At 41.6% G+C, this 16,327-nt stretch overlaps 1 protein-coding gene across 1 annotated transcript in view; it reads left to right on the top strand.

The window, feature by feature from the left end:
* Nucleotides 1-16,327, top strand: part of LOC147733204 (intestinal mucin-like protein) — a 203,123-nt gene that overhangs the window by 136,341 nt on the left and 50,455 nt on the right. The window contains exon 10 of the mRNA XM_086956021.1: nucleotides 525-623. Coding sequence (XP_086812147.1) covers nucleotides 525-623 — 99 coding nt within the window. The remainder of the gene's footprint in view (nucleotides 1-524; nucleotides 624-16,327) is intronic.

Consider the following 16,327-nt stretch of genomic DNA (forward strand, 5'->3'; position numbering starts at 1 on the left):
GCTATAATTCAGACATCCTTGCACCAAGGGACAAGGATGCCTGTGTTGGCCTTGGCAGCCAGAAGTGAGCTAGTGCAGAGAGAGAGAAGGTGTGCCATATGTTAGTAATTATGGTGCATTCCTGGTCTCTCCATTTGATGCAGTGCAGTAAGTTGTCTTGCTGCATTGTGTATGTGGCAAATGATGATACATTTGGCCCCTAGTCCGGTACCTAGGATATTCTAAAGGTGAGGAATCTGCAGTACATAGAGCATCCACAAGAAAAAGCATTACCAAAAGCAAATAACTGGTTAATCTCATCTTTCATTAATAAAGATCTTCTTTCACCATAGCTTAATTTGTAATTGCTGGTATTTTCTTTACTCCTCTTCCAATCTTTAAATTACTGTCAAGTACTCTTCATGTGCCAGATTGTAACTCCACTTTTGTCTTCACAACTCCTTGGAACAACTATTCAGAATACAGAAAATATCACTAATGCTAGTTTTAGGATTGACCTGTTCTCTTTTACTCTTCTAACACAGGGCTACGAATATAAAATGGTGGCAGCTGAATGCTGCGGTATTTGTGTTCAAGTGGCATGTATCTTGAAAAACTCCACCTACACCACTCAAGTTATTAAGGTATGCATAAACAAAACTCTATTTTTTGGACATACAAAACTGTCAAATAAGTGGGCCATTAGTGGCAAAAAGGAGGAGGTAGAAATGCATAATATTCGCCATTGCATAGCTTCAAGTAGGCACTCAATAGTACCATGGTTTATAACTGTAAAATGCCTGCAACAAAGAGGTTGGTCCCAGTTCACTGGAAATCTTGATGACATTTCTATTGATATCCCATAAGAGGAACAGTAAATCACATCATTGAAATCGAAATCTGGCTCACTGCTGGTCCTGCTGTACAGAAACTAAATCCGTACCTTAGTACAGCACAGTTGAAATCCATTTGTCACAGCTAAAAATGGTGTGAGCCATTGGGTGAGTGTGGGCTAATGGTCCTCAAGCATAGGGATTGGAGTCATTTGCCTTCTGATGTCCAGGTGTCCATCCTAATATTGCTTTGGAAACCAGGCAAAGTGCAGTCCCTCCCTTTAGAACTTGACTTTCAGTGGTAGTGATGGCGAGCAGTCACAAGATTCTCAGGGAGGTAGTATAGAGGTCCTCCAGCTCAGAACTTAACAATCACCTAGCAGTGTAATAACTGACTGTCCAAACCAGTACTTTGTTACACCCAAAACCTAGATACTACACAAGTAATAGTAAATAGACAGAGATTAATTAACTGAATGCTGGGTGTACTGCACCTTAATCTGCTAGCCACTCCCCTCTCGTCTCCCTGAACAATTCTCCCTTCTGGTTAAGAATGTTTCTTTCAAACTGAATCAAGGTCCAGGTGTAGAAAATACCCCTCTAGTATGTTTTGCACTCCCAGTTTACCACAGTTCTCATTAGTCTTTGGTATTGTACCACAATGCTGGTCTCTGATGCAAATGTCCAAAGCTTGCAGCTACCAGACTACAGTACTTCGTTTCTTTCCTGTTTGTGAGAGAGAACACACTTCAAAGTCAGAAGCTAGCTCCTTCAGCTCTGGTGATTGATGGGTGCAGGGCGCTAGCAGGAGACATTGTTAGAGACCTTCCGGCCAGGAATTTCAGGTAGCCTGGCTTAACAACGACCTCAAGGGTCGGATCTCGTTCCAGTCGCACTCCTGCTAATTTCTGGGTGTTGGTCATTGTTAGATCTGACCTCCTTAGCATAGTATTCCCCCAAATATTTTACCTTTACTCACGCTGTTTGCTGATTTCATTTTTGTTGGCTTTAGGACTCGTGGTACTTTACCACTGCTAACCAATGTTAAAGTGCGTGTGCTTTCTCCTTCAAAGATGGGAAATTGGCCTACACCTAATCAGCACATTAGATTTACGTGAAGGTCCCTAGTAAATGGTACTACATGTGCCCAGGGCCTGTAACTAAATGCCACTAGTAGGTCTTCAGCACCCACTACAGTAGCCTCTTAAAACATGTCTCAAGCCTGCCACTGTAGTCGGTACTGCAGTTTTAAGCTGTCATTTCAACCTGGCAAAATAAACCTTCCTTTTTAGTACTTTAGAGTCACCTCTACAGGATGGCATAAATGTCCAAAGGGCTGGGTACATGGCATTTAAAAAGTAAGATATGTGGGTTTACATTTTACATGTCCTGGTAGTGAAAACTCCTAAATTCATTTTCACTAGTGTAAGACCTATCTCTCCCATTGGCTAACATGAGGATACCTTATTACATTTAATAAGTGCTAACTTTGGACTGGGAACAGATAGAAATACGTTGTTTGGACTCAAATGAATTGTAATGTTAAATCTTCTTTAATGCTACTATTGCAATTTTTAATTCGGAAAATGCCACGGTATAAAGTTTATATTTTCTTGTCCTACCCATTTCTGCCTTCTGCCAGTGTCCTGGTTCACATAACTGTGAATGGATCTGCTGTTAGTTGGATGTTTACTCCTTCCAGACAGTGACAAAAAGGGAACTAGATGTGGACAGGATGAGCCATCTGGACAGGATGGCTTGGGTGGAGCTGTTCCCTGCCCCAATTACACTTTAAAGGCTTGCCTCCAGCCCCCCCAAAGGCCTTGTTACCAACCTATTGTCAGCCCCAGACTTCTTGGAGCCTTGACAAGGGAAGCAACCAGTGCTCGCCGACACACAAAGGCTACTTAAAACTAAAATGTGCTCTATTTTTCTAAATTGGTCCTTGATTTTTCTTGTGTTGTCTTTTTACTTTGTTACTGTTGGCATGCTGCATAATACTTTACACTTTGCCCCTAAGTTAAACCTGACTGCTTTTGTTCCAAGTTGCCAGAGAGTTACGCACAGGTTAATTGAGTCATTTTTTTTGTTCACCCTCACAAGGATGGTAGTTGTTGCCTTAGAAGGTCTTCCACCCTTCACAATCAATACCCCAATCTCTTACAACCAAGGTATGAAGGTACAGGTGGGTAGGACCGGACTCTGGAGCGCAGCTGAACAGGATGAGCTGCTTTCACACTTCTTCATCACAGTGGCACAGGGGGTACTTTTTGCACTTTTTGGTCACAACCACACTTGGATGAGCCTGGTTTGCACTTCTTGGTTACCATGTAACAGGATGAGCCAAGGTTGCTTTGCTTAGTCGCTGCAGCACAAACAATAGTGGTTCTGCGTTTTCCATGTGGAACTGCCTGTCAGAGAGTCTGATGCCCACCAAAATCTAGGGTATGCAGATTGCTGTCCTCCGTCCTTCTTCTGGCAGACCCCATCAGAACCTGGGTTTGAATGCTAATTGCTCTTCCAGGACAGTCACACATACTGCAGGTTTGGCAGGCTCCTTCTTTTTCTCAGCAGCCAGTTTGTTTTCTAGGCACCACCGATGAGATAATCAGCTTCTTTGAACAAGTCAAGACATGGGGTGATGTCCCCTCATGTCTGGGAAGCTGGCTGTCAGGCTGACACCAGCTCTGGTTGCACAGCTACTACTACTGTGCAATCAGAGCTGTTGTCTGAGTACTCTGAAGAGCACTCTCTTAATTGTCATAGTGAACCAGAGACTCGTTTTCCTTAAAGGAAAATGGAATAAAATTTAAAAAAAAAAGAAAAGTGGAAGTTTAATAATTTAAGAGTAGGCAGTGGTCCATGGGGCCACTGCCTACTCTTAAACAATGTTTTTGCAAACGCTTACCAAGGGGAAGGTGTCTTATTTGCAAATGACTTACCACCTCTATTGGGGAGGTGGTAAAAGATCATTATTGTTTTGCAACCGGAATTGGGCACAAAACATTAATGCATCCAAATTCGATTCAGTATTGTTAGAGAAACCCAAAACACATCCCTTCCAAATACTGAATTAGTTTTGGGTCACAATTTGTCATTTGCGTACAAAATGGGCACATTTTACCTGGTTTGCGACTGCAAAAATGCTTTGTGCATCTGACTCTTTGTGTACAATTATTCTCAGTATCACGCAGCGTGGCTGAGATTAATGAAACAGTTTGTTCTTGGATAATTCAAGCCATGATTGGATCATCTACCCATCTACTTGTATAACCTTTTAAGGCAAGTGATTTTCTTGTGCTTTGCTATGGTACTTAAAAATGAATGAAATCTCCTCAATAAACTTCTGAGGTAGCCTCTTACCTTCAAAATCCTAGTACGTTTTAGTTTGTGATTTTTATCCCTGCCAAGAAGTGAAGGTCTTGGACTTTATTGCAAAGATTGGAACATAGTTTTTTTAAAACCAATTTTTATTGATTTTTAAAATATCAACACATATGTATGTATGTAGTATACATATGGACACAAGAGGCAAGATCATGTTAACTATTCCAGTAGAAGGCCTAGGCATTGTATGACAACAAATGTATTACAGCAGGAGTACTTGGTCCTAGGTAAGTAGCTAATAACAGCAGTACATGCAATGTGGACTACTGAGGAGCAGTATATGCAATTGCTGGCCCTATGGGTGAACCCTCTTGTCTAAAGATACATTTCAGTGCACGGGGTTGTGCACATATTGCCACAGAACTTTTCACATGTAATAACAACAATGAGTGAGAGCTCGAAATAGTAGAGGAGACAGATTAACTGACTATGCAGTAGGTCACAGTACCATAATGGCTAACGATTTGTCAGAGGGTCCTCTCTGTCTGGTGGGTCCTCTCTGTCTGGTATGTCCTCCTTGAGAACGTACAGCTTTTGTAGCAGAGCTTCCCATTCCATTGCTATGGGGACCCTTTGAAGGCCACAGGCCTCTTCACGTCTGAGGCCCACAGATTCAACCTTACCCAAGATTTGATCTTACTTGACCACCAACCTTTTTATGTAAAATTGATTGTATGAGTGACTGACGCATTTTTTCGTACTGTGCGGCAAAGCCTTTCTTGACTACCTAAATCATCACAACTTTGCATCAGGGAGTGCAGTGATGGTTAGGGATAATAGGTCAATGTTTGTCCTTTCCAATGCTTTGTATTTAGAAAATTGAGAAACTGCGACAGTGAAGCAAAAATGAAATTGATTAATGCTCTTCTTTGACCTGAATAAGGGGTAATATATGTCAAACTTGCAATTCAAAGCCCTTAACTGCATGTCATACTAAGGTTATGCTAAGGCCTTGTTGAACCTGAATTCCTTGGTGTGAGTTTCTTCCAACTTTTTGCCTTCGAGCCACCTGCTTTAGTTTACTTAGTTCTTGTTGGCCTTAGGACTCTGCACACTTTACCACTGCTAACCAGTGCTAAAGTGCTCCTGCTCTTGCCTTGAAACATGGTAACATCAGCTTACCACCAATTGGCATATTTAATTTACTTCTAAATCCCTAGTAAAGTGGTACTACATGTACCCAGGGCATGTGCATTAAATGCTACTAATGGGCCTGCAGCACACATTGTGCCAATCAGTCCAGTAGACCTTTAGCCATGTCTTAGGCCTGCCATTGCAACCTGCGTGTACGGTTTACACTGCCATTTTGGCTTAGCAAAATAAACCTTTTGCGAGGCCTAATCCTTACCTTTTAATACATATAAGTCCAGCCCTGCCAAGTACCCCTCATCAGGGATTAGACTAAAATATGTTAGTGCTGGTGTTTGCATCACTGCATTAAAATGCATCAGTCACACATAGAGGACACTGTGGGGATTGTAAGAGCTTTAAAAGTATGGAAGCACTTTGGTGTTTTTTTTGCAATGCTGCTTTGTCTACTGCTCTAGGCAATTATTATATTATTTACCTGCCAGTCTTGGCTCACTCATTGCTATGGTGACCAATACACAAATTTGGTGTTGCTGGCTGAATACAATTGTTTCAAAATGGCAAAAATAAATCTGTTCTCTGGCAGCCCCTCCTACACACGTGTAGATCTGGCGGCGAGATCTGGGGAGAGAGTTGATTTTCAATATAATGAACAGCAAACACCAGGAACAGGATCACATTGATCCGGTTCCTTCTGTTTGTTGTTTTTCTGCAGAGTTACAGGACAGAGAATTGTCATCTATCAAGTCATCTTGTTTACACTGGATGATTCGACAGGGTGAGGAATAAATCCCTTTGTATTAATTTTGTGTTTACCTCAAACGTGTTGCAACAAAAATAGTGTTTTATCAGCATGCAAGACATATTTCCTTGTTAATATGTGTTTAGTTAAGTTGGCCCAACTCAGGGCTGCTGGCTTGGAACTGGAGAACCAGGTTCGAGGCACTGTATTTTGTAATTCTGGGCAAATCACTCAGGGCCTGATTTAGATCTTGGTGAGACTACAGTTGTCATTCCGCAGCAGAGAATCCACGAACTCCATCAAGCTGGTGGAATCCTGGCCACCCTATTTAGATACATGCAGGCTGAATCTCTGTCTGCGTCAACAGAGTGTTTAGCGTTGCATATGCAGTTTACTGTTACTGACGTGGGGCACTCCTCTGCTGCGGAATAATACTCCATTGCCATTAGAGTAGTGGGGTTGTGCTGAGCCTATTTAGATTTCTCTGTTATATTGGTAGTATTCTAGTGGTGGCTTGCAGACAGAGTGATTCCGTCACCGGGTGCGGTCAACATAGGACTGTGGCTGTAGGATGGAAGCTTGAATTTCACATCATATGCGTTTTGCCTAATCGTTTTCACCTTCATAACACAATATAAAGCCCACTCCATTTTAGACTGCGATCCTTTGCCACTCTACAGCACCACAGCATTTGAAAGGAGAAATGTGCCTACTGAAGTCAGGGCATTTTCTTGCTTTCCCCGTTTCTTGTTCCATTTTTCTCCTTTCATTTATTGCCTTGTGGGTAATTAATTTGATTTCATAATATTTATTTTGATAATGGCACTGAGGAGAAACCCCCATTTAACACAGGGTCAACTGTCAGTCATGGTGGATAAATAATTAGAGGAGAGCCACAATCGTTTTGAGCCAAAGTCCACAATACAACAATATCTCCGAAAAGAAAATGTGAACCAGAATAGTTGACAGAGTGAATGCTTTTGTAAACAACCAGTGCACAAAGGAGGAAATTAGGAAAAGTTGATAAGAGCTGAGAGGGAGTGTGTTCCCTGGCCTCCAAGCATCACCTGGAGACCAGAGGACTGGTGGTGGTTCTCCCAGCCCCCCATTACAACGTATTCCCTTTGAGGAGAAGGTCTTACAGATCCTGCATCCTGAAGGCTTGACAGGAATCCCTGGTAGAGTGGAGACTGGTAAGTAATGTCTAGCAGTGTGTCACTAAACCAAAATGTCCTGTTTGCTTGGAAGTTAGCTGTTGCTAATGTATTTAACAATTTCATTTTTACATAAAAACCTAAATATATCATTAACTTCTTGTTTGGATTGTTTGTATGAATGTATTGAGTTGTATGTAAGATAACAGGTTTCAACTCCATTACATTACACATGATGTTATGGTGCTTGTAAGTGTTTGCACGCCAAATAACAATTAAAATACACAAGTTTCATATAGTAAATGTCTGTTCTCTTATTGCTGCAGATTTACGCTAGAGTTGTTCAACTAACAATTTTGCAAGCGTCTCAAATGTATCATTAAAATAACTACAATATGTTAGTAAAAGAATCATTCATTGTAGAGATGACAAAAATAGCTGCGGTAATTTATGTTAGTAAAAGAATCATTCATTGTAGAGATGACAAAAATAGCTGGGGTAATTTGATTTGCATTGGATAGTGAAGAGAATTCTTGTGCAAACCGTGCCACTTGTTTTTCCTGGCCAGGAAATGGGAGGGAAAAAACCTATGAAAAACATTTCAGTCATTCTGCAGTTATGGATCAGGCAGTCTGATACCTGTAGCTGCTCACCATTTGCAAGAGGAGATTTACACATGGCGTTGACTTACATGTGCTCACCATCTCAAATGAGGGGATGCTGCCTCCAACAACAGAATTTTTGAGAGTCAAGTTGCCAGTAGTAACTCTTCACCTGTTGGTAGAGATTAGCGAGATGGAGAACTCCCTATGCAAAAGTAAAGGGAGAATTATTAAAGAGTATTATTCTTTTAATGCATAGTATAACTGTAAATTATTATTATTAAATATTATCCTGAAAATAATAAAATAATGTTTCATGTTAACTCCTCAAATTAAATGTTTTTTAAATGATACAAAAATTGTAAAATATTGATTCAATATATTAATATTGCATTTTAAACTGTAATTAAAAAAAATACTCCGGGTCACTAATATTTTTACTTTTTATTTAGGTAAACTTGGCTAAAAGTTTTAGATTTAATACCTGTAAAATATTTCTAATCTTTTTAAAAACATTTAAAAGTTGTATTTTATAAATGATATTTATCATTATTTGAACAAAATAATCAATATTTATCCATTATTTATCACTTAAAGATATATATATATATACAATTTGAATTGCAAAACTAGTTTAATTTATTTAAAATCATTTCCAATGGGGTGTTATTTTAATTCTCTGCTTTCATTGTTTTCTATGTGAATGAGTAGCAGTACCAGTGGTTGTCCATCTGTGGTGCTTGGCATACTTCAAGGCTGTGATCAAGTAATTTGAGCCTGATTTGACACCTTTAGGGCTGTGGTAAATTTAGAGGTGTATTTGCACATTGCAATGTTCTTACTCTTCCGTGGGTGTTTGTTTTGTATTAGCATGAACCCTCCCAAATCCTTACCTAAGCCCCATTCATTTAGTAGTAATTTATCCCCACTTCCCTTTCTCTGCCCTTGGTCCCTTCCACATCTACTACTAAAATGTACACGTAAATGTGCATAGATACCCACCACCATTTCCAAACAACCTTAGAGTTTAGCAGACTTTTGAGAAAGAAGACCATTGGTTCAGATTGTGCCCTCCAGAGACACAAAGCCTTTCACGAAATGCAGCTGATACTTCAGGACAACAGCCAGGTTTCCTTCCCTGTAGTAGACTCAGTGTGTATGATTTTTGGGTATTTGATTTGTGCGCATGTTTAATGCTGTATGGTAAGCCACACCGCAAGATATTACCTGTCTCTTAAGCCCCCATGTAGATTGATGGATCTATCATCAACAAAGCTGATGTCCTGTGGGACCATCATGCTTGCCATTCTGGCCAAATAGCTGTAAATGTGGATGAGTGGGTCTTCTGCTCACCGAACATGATGTACTGCAGGCTTTGGGCCAAAAAATGGACCGATTCACCTGTAAGTATAGCTTTCCATTTATAGGCAGAACCATGTTTAAACAGGTTGCCAGTTCTCACTATTTATATTGTTTAAACAAGCTGCTAGAGGATTATGTGAGATCCTGTACAATGTGTCGTGGTCGTTGATGAAAAGAAATTTGACATTTTATTTTTGTATTTCATAAAGATATTTTGGTCAATTAATAGTCACTATTTTTAGCATTTGCAACAGAAATTAGTAGTTCCTTGACTTTTTGTCAACCACATCTTCAGGAATAAATGTTATGTATTGTTCAGTTGTCCTTTAAAGTAATTTTGCCCCCTTTGAGGCAATGGGTGATCCAAATAAGTGCCATGAGTAGAAGGGGACACAGATGTATCCCCTGACTACTCCCAAATGACGTCCATGGTCATGGGTATAATATTTCAGCTGACTAAGGGGTCTTCTTCTTTGGGAGAACCTCAACCAGCCTGGTGATTGCTCGGGTCTGACTTCAGAACGAGGTTTCAGATCCTGTGTCCTGATGGCAGGAGTTTGAGTTTCTTTATGGGTTGGACCTGGCTGTCATTCAAAACCATTGTAGGTGCAATGAGCTAGGAAAAATTGGGAGCCAGCTAGATGGAGGCTTTTGGATCTCACATCTGGTAACACCCAGCATTTATGAAGGGATTTGGTGGTTAATACTGCTAATTCTTTCTCTCCTACTACCGGTCTTTAATAAATTCAGTTTTTATAATCTAACCAATGCTTGTATACTGATTTTAAATGTTGAATCAACTTGTCAGATTAATTGCTCTCTCTCTATTCCATTTAATGTATTTTACAAACATCTGTTTTAATGATATGCTGTATCTTTTCAATAAAAAGTAAATATATTAATTGCATATGTTTTCTCTGTGACACAAAATTGATTTTTTTGCAACTCTTTTCAAAAGTACTTGTACCATGTTTTGCCATTTTCAAGCATTAATCTGCAAACGCACCTCCTGGCCTGTTCCTAGTTGGGGGCGGAAGTCCCCTTGGCTGCTGAGGGTCCTTAGCGGCCAACAAGGCCTCCTGTTTGCTCCAGTAAGCCCCACACAGAAGGATTGCTGAGAGGTGGTCGGAAGCCATGCCCCCTTTCTCCACCACTCTGCAAACGTACCTCCTGGTGAACTGCTGGTCAGGAGGTGAGGTCCCCTTGCCTACCGAGGCCCTCAGGACTAAAGTGGACTTCATCCCCACGCAGCAGTATGCCAGGAGGCGCATTTGCAGAATAGTGGAGAAAGGGGCTGTGGCCTCTGACCACCTCTCAACAATCCAGCTCTGTGGGTCTTACTGGAGATAACAGGAAGGCTAGTTGGCCCCAAGGCCCCTCAAGAGCCATTGGGGCTTAACACCCCTACTAGTAGTGTGCCATGAGGCGCATTTGCAGAGTGGTGGAGAAAGGGGGCATGGCCTCTTACAATGTCTCAGCAATCCCACTGTATGGAACTTACTGAAGGTAGCAGGAGAAGTAGTTGGGATCCAAGGATGTCCTTGGGGGCCAACTATCCCTCCTGTTACCCCCAGTAAGTCCCACACAGTGGAATGGCTAAGCGGCCTTTCTGGTGCCATGCCCACTGTCTCCACCACTCTGTAAATGCAGCTCCGCTCGTGATGCACTAATGGTTGGGGGAGGAAGTCCACTTTACTCCTGAGAGACCTTAGGTGTCAAAAAGCCCTCCTGCTACCCCATGTAAGTCCTACACATGGGGATTCCTGAGAGCTGGTTGGAGGCCCAGTCCATCTCTCCACAACTCTGCAAACACGATCATTAGTTATAAAAACATAGAAATTCAATGAAAAAAACAAAGGTTACAGGGACGTTATAGTTAGCACATAGAAATTAAAAAAACCTTAAAAATTCACTGAAAAAAACAAAGTTTACATGGACTTTATAGTTAGCAAATACAATTTTAAAAAAACCTTAGAAATTCACTTAAAAACAAAGGATACAGTTTTGTTACAGTTAGCAAACACAATTTAAAAAATCCTTAGAAATTCACAGAAAAAACAAAGGTTACAAGGATGTTATAGTAAGCAAATTGAATTCAAAAAAACTTACAAATTGTGTAAAAAAAAACGAAAGTTACAGGGACGTTATAGTTAGGCTGACATTTCACTGGTACAACACCAGAGAAATTCAGCTGTTATAGTTACCTGAGTTAACTCAAACTCGCACATCTGCAATGCACTGTTTATGATCTCACATATTACATCACTTATTACATGGTCAGTGACTTCACTGACTACATCACTGATAACTTCTCAGAAGACATCACTGATGACATCAGTTATCACAGCATCTGTGATGCAGCACACCCCATTAGAATCTTTTATACACCCACTGCCACTCCCACAGAACCATTCACAAAGCCATACCACTACTTACACACCCACTCACTGATTCATAGATATACATACACATTCAATCGCTTACACATACTGTCAGTTATACACCCACTTACTCACTAATACAGACATTGACATATCCACTCATAAACCCATACAGACACTCATACACTGAGTGAGTCAGCCATAGAACTACTCACACTCCTAGACACTCAGCCATGCAGTTAATCACAGAGCAACTTACTCACCCAAACAGTAACACACACACCCGTATACTTACTCATACAAATAGTAACACATACTCACTCACCTATACAGTTATTGCCAGAAGCACACACTTATCTATATAGTCACTCACCAATACTGCCTTTCACATACCCAGTTACTTGCCCATACTGACACATGCAGTCAATCACTGGCACAGCCATACAAACACTCACTCATGCAGCTTCTCAGACATGCACACAGTACCTCATATGGCCACTGACTCACCCACTCACTCATCCATACAGGCAGTCACACGTCTCCTCACCCACACACAGACAATCAAACAACCATAGAGGTAGTCAGGCAACCAATCAATCACCCATATAGCCATTCATATTCCCACAAACACATTTATACATCAACTGACAGACAGATACACTCATTTACACAACCAGTCACTCATCTATACATTCACTGAGACACCTTATCACTCACTTATACTGTCAGTCATGCACCCACTGAGTCATCCTTACAGACCTACACCTACTGATTCACCAATACATCTTAGTATATATATTTAACACTCCAATCCAATAGTTCTTTATTCGGTATTTAGAAAATACCATAAAAGTGCAAGATACAGTTAAAATACAATAAAATGCAGTTCATGACAAAATACAATGGAGACAGTTGACCGAGAATTCATTCAACCCAGCCCTCTTGAGTTCCTAAGTCTTAAAGCAACCTTAATGAAATTCATAGTACATAGCAATGTAAAGGGGTCGTTGGCCCTTTGCAAAAATAAAAGGGCGACCTTGGCGTGTCTGAACTTCGCCTGTTTTCAAATCCTTACTAAAAAGCTACGCCTGGGTAAAGCATAAAATAGGCATAATAATACAAAATGAAGGGTATCCTGCGGAGACCTATTGTCGCAGCCGCAGGGACCCTTCTGCTCAACAGTTATAGTAAAACCTGGAGGATCAGCCAGTAAGTGATGTAAAAGGTTGAGCCTAAAACGGGTTTATCAAGAATCTTTACTGTACATAATACATAAGAGCGAGATAGGGTTCTATTCCTTCCCCTGTCTTTACCATTCTATGAGCGCAGACTGTGGTCTTCCTTCCTTCCACAGCAGCCCTGCGTGAGGCTACCATGTCCATAAAAATTCTTTTGATTCTCAATTTGTCTTGAGGGATGATTGCCGTTGGGTTGGTAAAAAGGTCCTTACACCCAATTCCCTCAAGGGTAGTCTTCACATATTTTAGCCACGGAATACTCATTCCTTTGTCCCTATCTATGCAGTCTCTAATAATTTGTGTGCCTAGATCTGCCTCCGTATTGGCCCAAATCTTTAACCAGGCCATGGATGGTCTGACCTTAATCAAGTCCCCGATATATACCCTTCCTAATTCCTCATGAATAATATAGGCGGGTGTACTTGGTGGGGTTTTGAGCACCTTTCTCAGATATTTATTCTCCTCTATCTGTACCTGATGGGTGCTTACAAAATCCCAGACTTCAGATCCATATACCACTTTGGAACAACAGATTGAGCTATGCATAACTTGTTCCGGGGACCATCGACCCAGCCTGCGTCCATAGTTCATTATGGCCCCGGTCGAGGCCACTAGTTTGGAACACCGCTCTTCAATTTAAAGTTTAAAATTTGAAAACCCATCAAATAGCATACCAAGGTAGGAAACGGTCTATACCAGCCCTATTTTATGTGAGCCTATTTTGTAAGAGCACTTCTTGCAGGGTTTCGTTCCAGCCAACATGATGTAGGACTTAGTTAGGTTAGCCGATAAGTCTAATGTGTCCATAAAACTGACAAACCCATCTACCAGGCGCTGAAGACGCTTAGGGGTGCGGGCTAAGAATACCGCATCATCTGCGTACAGCAGCACTGGGACCGGGCGGGAGCCTACTCTGAGAGAATCTACTTTCAATGTACCTAACGCCTGGTCTAAGTTGTTAATGTAAAAGGAAAACAGGAACGGGCCCAGGATGCATCCCTATCTTACCCCACTAGTGCAGGGAAAAGGTGCCGTAGTGCCCCCTTCCAGATTAAAACACACTTTGGCTGAGGTTTTCCAGTGCAATGCTCTCAAGATGTTTACCAGGCCCTGATCAACCCCTAGTCTAGTCATCAGAGCCCACACTTTCTCTCTATTGACATGGTCAAAAGCTGTGGTGAGGTCCATGAACCCTAGATATACTGCTTCGTTGCTGGCTAAGGTATATTTAACACTCATAAGCTTTTTAAAAACAGTGACTGGATGATGTCATCACTGATGTCATCAGTGAAGTCATTTAGATGTCAGTCAGTCATATTTACTTTATTCCGTTATTATTGAAAAACATAAAAGTGTGTTAAAAATACCCATCAACAATTCAAACAATATAAAACTAAAAAATAATTTGACATAAAATTATCCATGATTAAAATGTAAGCGCCAAACCAAAAATGCATATCTCATTATAAAATACAAACAATATAAAAACATAACATATACAATAGGGCCCAAATACATTGAAGGATCCGGACACATAAATCTGCTTTACTCGCTACTTCCTTTTTTTCCTTGCTCTAACTGCTGCTACTAGAAAGCTAGCAATGCTGAAAATTCCCCAAGGGTTACTCAATATCTGCAGGTATAGAAGAGCTGGTCTAGCCTGCAGGAAACCTTTGTTCTTTAAAATTGGAAGGATTTACCGCCTGCATATAGATAAATAGAAATCGCAGAACAGGCAAAATGCATAGTATCCTGCCTTGAGAAACAATCGCATGCGCAAGGACCCAGGTCGTCTATCTTACCCCAGCCTAAAGTGTCAGCCAGCAAAAGATGTAAATAATTAAACCTAAGTCTCGTCAAGAGAAAGCGGTGTTGAGGCTTAGTGTCAATGTCCAGGTAAGGTTCCATGGAATAGGAGGTTTTTAGGAGCTGATGGGCACGGACAGTAGGTTTCAATAATTCTGAGGCCTCTCTTTCTAGGGATACTATACGCAGAAAAGAGGTCTTGGCCTACATAAGATCTTTTTTACATATATTTTCTGGGTTGTCAAACAAGGTTTGGCGTCCCAGCAACTCAGCTGTACTCTTCAAATGTCTCAACCACGGTATACAACTGGCCCTATCTAGAGCCATACAATCTAGTGTCATCTCTTTGTTCAGCACCAAATCAGGAATAGACCAGATCGAAATCCATTTAAGAATGAGAGACATTCTAACCGAGTCAGTAACATAGCCGAGGCCCACCTCTTGACGGATTATGTATGAGGATATAGATTGGGGGATTGAAAGCAGGCTTCTTAAAAGTTTATTTTCAACCATTTGGAGCTCAGTGCAATTATTAGAACTCCAAATTTCTGTGCCATACTTCACAATGGCGATGCTCTTGGCCTTATAAATATTCAACATGGCCTGCATGGGCCTGGTGCCCAGCCTCCGGACAAAATCAAGAACCGTACCTGTTGATCTAACCATCGCATTTCTATTCGCCCTCCTTTGCAGGACCCATTAATGTAGAAAAAGGTAGGGCCGAAGTTGACCAAAAACCTGTTTCAGAGTTGCCCGGCGCTAACCGCCTCTCATACCACTCAAGTTTATCAAACAAAGAGGCAGGCGCTGGAGACTGGAAGGCAGAAAGCAGAAGTTTTATTTCCGACGGAGCAGAACACGTCAAATCAGACAACAGGGTATCTTCTTGAGGTGCTCTAGCAGCATCCCTGAGGCCTGGCCTCTTATACACAGGTTTATGGTCTTTATTACAGTTTATTGCATGTGGCACATTCTTGCAAACACTTTGAAGTACGGAAAGGCATCCTCGGAATCCCCGCTTCAAGCCAGTTCCCACACACATTTACAGTAGAAGTCCCCACCCAGGTCACTGTAGGTGATGACTATCGCACAGCAGGATATTCCGTTTATTCCCGGAACGCGTGTGTCTGATCGGATCTCATGGGGTGGGGGCCTTGATCAGTCGGAGATCCTTTGAATCGGGGCAGCTGCTTGCTGTATGGGGGCAATAAACGGCATCCGCAGGGCCAGGTGGTCGCCTGGGAACAAGCAGGACAATCGGGCACAGAGGAAGAGGGGTGTTTTATCAAAGGACACGGGATCATGAAAGGAATGGAGGGAGGGTGTTGAGTTGGGAACAGGATGGGGTTCCAAGGCAGGGTTGCGCTGAAGGGGAGGTTTATGGTTCAGGCATGAGAGAGCGGGGGCTGTCAGCGCGGGGGATGCGTTTGAGGTCAGAGGGAGAGACGCACTAGCTAGCGACACTGGGCAGAGAGGCCATGACACTCAGAATGGCTGCTGCTTAAGCGCACATACGAGCCTAAAAAAGGGGGCAAGATGGCGCCGATAATGTTGACATCGCAAACCAGATTTTAACAGTCCTCCCTTTTCAACATATCTAGCCAGTTTGCCTAGTCCATATCTATCGTCATCAAATCCCCAACCTCAACATCGTACAATACTTCCATACGTTCTCTTTCAAAGTCTTAGGGCAGATGGAAATAATCCTGCTATCAATGCTGACAGAATCGTACGTAACCATAAGTAGCCAATGT

The sequence above is a fragment of the Lissotriton vulgaris genome, chromosome 2_1 (genome assembly GCF_964263255.1).
Source record: "Lissotriton vulgaris chromosome 2_1, aLisVul1.2, whole genome shotgun sequence".
In the NCBI taxonomy this organism is placed as follows: Eukaryota; Metazoa; Chordata; class Amphibia; order Caudata; family Salamandridae; genus Lissotriton; species Lissotriton vulgaris.